This window comes from Palaemon carinicauda, chromosome 25 (genome assembly GCF_036898095.1).
Source record: "Palaemon carinicauda isolate YSFRI2023 chromosome 25, ASM3689809v2, whole genome shotgun sequence".
Taxonomy (NCBI): domain Eukaryota; kingdom Metazoa; phylum Arthropoda; class Malacostraca; order Decapoda; family Palaemonidae; genus Palaemon; species Palaemon carinicauda.
In genome coordinates this window covers 84,357,044-84,362,043 of record NC_090749.1, presented here as the reverse complement: position 1 = coordinate 84,362,043, position 5,000 = coordinate 84,357,044, and the positions used below count along the sequence as shown (strand labels likewise).

The 5,000-nt window shown below is 38.0% G+C and overlaps 1 protein-coding gene across 1 annotated transcript in view; it reads right to left on the bottom strand.

Annotated features, from left to right (window-relative positions):
* Window positions 1-5,000, bottom strand: part of LOC137619117 (uncharacterized) — a 20,392-nt gene that overhangs the window by 535 nt on the left and 14,857 nt on the right. The window contains exons 3-6 of the mRNA XM_068349306.1: window positions 2,015-2,570; window positions 1,001-1,099; window positions 330-430; window positions 1-14 (exon numbers count right to left, since the gene is read on the bottom strand). The exon at window positions 1-14 is cut by the window's left edge and continues 535 nt beyond it. Coding sequence (XP_068205407.1) covers window positions 1-14; window positions 330-430; window positions 1,001-1,099; window positions 2,015-2,570 — 770 coding nt within the window. The remainder of the gene's footprint in view (window positions 15-329; window positions 431-1,000; window positions 1,100-2,014; window positions 2,571-5,000) is intronic.

Sequence of the window (5,000 nt, the reverse complement as noted above, 5' to 3'; positions counted from 1 at the left end):
CAGTCAAACTTTACCTTAGGGGAAGTAAGAGCATAGAGTGGAGCAGTAATAACAGCAAAGTTCTTAATGAATTTAGCATAGTAAGAAACCATTCCCAAAAAAGACTTTAGTTGCTGTCTGGTGGCGGGAATAGGAATGTTCTTGATATTGTCTATATTAGCCCCTTTAGGTATAATTTCCCCACTACCAATGCAATGACCTAGATAAACTACTTTAGCTTGACCGAAAGAACTTTTAGCAAGGTTGATTGTCAGCCCGACTTTTTGCAGGCGTTGAAAGAGTTCTTCCAAGGTGCTAAGATGTTCTTCCCAGGTCTTGCTGGCAATCACAATGTCGTCGAGATATGCAAACACATCTTTAAGACCTCTACTTATCTCTGCCATCATGCGCTGGAACGCTGCAGGGGCATTACAGAGTCTAAAGGGCATTACTAAGTAAGAAAAGAGACCAAAGGGTGTTACAAATTAAGAGATTTTCTTAGCTTTATCAGTCAGTGGTACCTGGTAATATCCTTTTAGTAAATCTATTTGAGTTAAGAATTTGGCATTACCAATATTATCTAGAATGTCATTAACCCTAGGAAGTGGATAAGAATCTTTAATAGTCACTTTATTTAATTTCCTGTAATCCGTGCAGAGTCTGAATTGCCCATTAGGTTTGGGGACCAATATACATGGTGAAGCCCAAGGCGATGTACTGGGCTCTGCTAAATTATTGTCTAACAAATACTGAACTTCCCTCTTCAATGTTTCTAGTTTAACACCTGTGGCTCTATAGAAAGGTTGACGGATTGGAGTGGTATTTGGTTCAAGCAATATGTCATGGTGGACAGTAGAGCTACACTTAGGAATATCAGTACTAATGTCTGGAAACTTTAATAAGAGACTTTTCAATGCCTGTTTTTGAGGTACATATAGGTGAGAAAGATATGAACTTAAAGATTTTAAAATTTCACTATTAGAAAAATCCTTGAACGATAAAATGAGATTGGTTTCATCACCATCATTAGTTTCCTCATCTATTGTTAGATTAGGTACCTTTGTTACCTCTGCATTAGCTTTGGTTATCACTAAAGCAATATTAGGACTCACCTTTTTGACTGGAGTGATATAGGGTTTAAGGAGGTTTACATGAACTAATTGAGTTTGTCGTTTTCGGTCTGGAGTGCTGATTATGTAGTTTACTTTGGAGGTCCTATGAACGATCTTGTAAGGTCCAGCATATTTTTCTCGTAAGGGAGCGCCAGGAATAGGATGATACACTAAAACTTGGTCGTCAGTTTTGAACTCTCTCATTTTTGCCTTCTTATTGTATATGTTTTGCATCTTCTGCTGGGAAGAAACTAAATTAGTAGTAGCAATATCATAAATGTAAGTAAATTTCTTTTTTAATTCTTTTAAATACTGATAAATATTTGTAGTTTCTTCTGGCTTCCTCTGCAAAATATTCTCCTTTACCGAACTTAATATAGTTCTTGGTTTTCGACCGAACATTAGTTCAAATGGGGATACCCCTGTGGAATCATGAGGTGTACATCTAAGTACATACATGAGAAGATCGAGGTCCTCATCCCAGTGCTGTGATGTTTCACTGATATACTTCCGTAACAAACTTTTTAAAGTCTGGTGCATTCTCTCCAAGGCACCATTAGTCTGCGGGTGATAAGCAGAAGAGTAAACATTATGGATATTAAATTGATACATAGCTTGCTTGAAAAGATTACTAGTAAAATTGGTACCTTGATCACACTGTAGTTCTCTCGGGAAACCTAACAAGGTAAAGGTTTTCAACAATTGTCCAACTATGGTTTTAGCACAGATATTTTTAATGGGAAAGGCTAAGGGATACCTTGTGGTAGGGCAGAGGACAGTCAAAATGTATTCATTACCCTTGCGAGTCTTTGGCAAGGGCCCAACACAATCAATAATTACCTTATCAAATGGTGACTTAGGTACTGGAATGCTTTGAAGTGGTGCTGGAGGTATTTTCTCATTAGGCTTACCAGTGATCTGACAGTGGTGACAGGAAGCAATGAACTCCTTGATGTCCTTTCTCATTTCTGGCCAATAAAAATCCTCAAACAACCTCTTGTAGGTTTTATTCACTCCAAGATGGGATTCTGTTGAATGAGCGAGGTCAAGTAAGGGTTTCCTTAAGGGCTCTGGAAAAACAACCTGAAAACAGTCATGCCATGAGTTAGATGTGGGAGCTTTGGGAGACTTGTAATGGCGAAACAAAATATTTTTCTCCACATAAAAGTATGGAGTTTTAGGGTTGTCAGTAGGATCCACTACTTTATCCCAGAGTGCTTTCAAACTTGAATCCTTCTGTTGGAGTACAGTAAACTGGTCCTTCTTTATATCAACTAAATCCAGAGCCTCTGTTATTCTGTCATTCTTTACCTTGAGAGGAAAATTAGTGCTGGACGTTTTACTAGATGATCTAGTGATTACTTGGGAGATTTTACCTGGCTTTTTGGAGAGCTCATCTTTGATTACTACATCAGTTGTTGTTAAAATCAAATTAGGTTTAAGTACAGAGGATCCTGCAAGATCATTACCAATGATCATCTGAATAGGGTAACAAGGTAATGGTTTATCTAAGACGGCAACTTTTGCCTTACCTGTAAAATAAGGACAAGCAATATCCACCTCAGCCTCGGGTAGAAGAGTAGTTGTGGTTAAGTCACTTACTGCTATGTACTCTTTTGTGTATTTTAAGTTGTCTTGACTGGCAGCCGAAATTATTGTCTGGGATGAAGCAGAGTCCCTCAGAGCTGTGACAGATGAATCATTAAGTGAAGCCTCACACATGAATTCATTAAATGGTTCCAGATCCTGTGAATGAACAAAAGCATGACATGTCACTGCACCTTTAGATTTCTTGGACTTACCATCAGTGCTTACCTCTGACTTCTGACATTTTGGACTGGGACAATTTTCTATGGAGTGTCCATCCTTTTTGCAATAAGCACAACTAACCTGATGAGATTTAGGCGATGAGACAATTTTTGAAGAATCTTTACTATTCCTGTGAATTAGATAATAGTCGTCAGCTAAGCTAGCTGCTTTTAACACTTCAATTTCACCTTTAAAATGTACATAAGTGGCAATATTAGAGGGAACTTTACGCAAAAATTCCTCCAACAAAATCAGATTTTTAAGAGTCTAAATCATTAACACCCGCTCTCTCCAACCATTTGTTAAACTGTCTTACCTTTATATTACAGAATTCTACAAAAGTCTGAGATTGAGTCTTGAAAGAGTTTCTGAAAGTTTGCCTGTAGCCTTCCACAGTGATGGCATATGCATCTAAAACAGTCTTTTTAAGGTCTTTATATTCTTTAACCTCAATTAATTGCGATGCAACATATGCAGCCTTACCTTTCAAGTGGTTGCGCACGAGTATTGTCCAGAAATTAGGCGGCCAATTCAATGACGTTGCTATGTCTTCAAATATTTGAAAGAAAACCTCTGGATCCTTATCGTTGAATTCGGGAACTAATCTGCTGGCTTTAGTCACATCGAATCTCATGGGAAGTTTTTCTTCATCTGCTTTAGCCTTAAGCCTGATAAAGGCCGACTTCTCCAGTTTTTCGAGTTCCAACTCATTGAGCCTTTTCTGATGTTCTAATTCTTCTCGTCTTCTTTCTTGTTCCGCGAGTCTTCTTTCTTGTTCCCTTTCTTGTTCCGCGAGTCTTCTTTCTTGTTCCGCGAGTCTTCTTTTTTGTTCCCTTTCTTGTTCCGCGAGTCTTCTTTCTTGTTCCACTTGAAGAACTTTTAACTGAAGTTTCAGTTTTTCCACTTCAGGATCGACATTAGCAATGGAACCTGTAAGGGTTCTTAGTTCTACTACATCTTCATTGTCCTCTGTTATGACGTTTTTATTCAGCAAGAACTGAAGGATGTCATCAATGATACGTGCTTTGACATAAGTTATTTCTGTAGGGATTTGGCATTTAATCGCAACCGTGAGAAGTTCCTGTTTTTTAGCCAAACGCAAGGTTAACAATTCCTCTCTAGGATTAGCTAAGAATTTCTCTAGATCGAAAGGCATGATTGTTATTAAGGTAAGAAAGTTTAATATTTAAATCCTGAACCTGCTGATTAAGTTACGGTACACAAAATACAGAATTACCGAATTGTAGCACAAACCAATTACTTAATAAAGTAATTAATAATGAGATACTTCAATTATCGTGTACGAGTTTACGTCCGTTTTAACACAAAACATAGTGCAGGCGAGACTAATAACTGCAACACGAGCGTTCAAAATGAAGTGATGGGCTAGGATGGCTTAAGTTTATCTAATGATCATTAAGTGATTAGACCGATAACAAAAGCGCGATACCCATAAAGGATTTGATGGGTGAGGATGGCTTATACGTTGATGTCCAAAAATAAAATGAGGTTGGACGGATAACGAAAGCACGATACCCAGAATTAACAAAAGGGATTTCGAAAAATCCGAAGGGACAAGTAGGCTAACGAATGACGCCCAAGGTAACACAAAACTAGCATATTTCGGACTATTTTTAGCGAGAGTAACCCTTAATTGTGGCTCGTAATACGGGGCGGGCAAATAGAAACAAATAAGGCTGTAGAACCCAGCGGACTAACAATTGTTGACAGCTATTCCTCCATATTACCGATGCCTGAGCGAGCGAGTGAGGAGTATACTTCCACTATAACAAAGTTAACAATGAACGATTGAGGATTAAGAGCAGTGTTACAAAATCTAACGGTTCGTATTTCACTGGTTCCGTGCGCGTTTGTAAACCACTAAACCATTTAATTCACTTTTTACGATTCACGATCCCGGACAAGGCCCCCATTTTGTCACCTCTGTGATGGAATATCTCAGGTCTTAGGAGAATTCAACATACCTTAAATTATCTTATTACTTAATCCACGAACCATTATTACTTAAATGGTGACAAAGGAAACACTGCTCACGTATTTATATATATTATAATACCAACTAATCCACAATAACAAAAA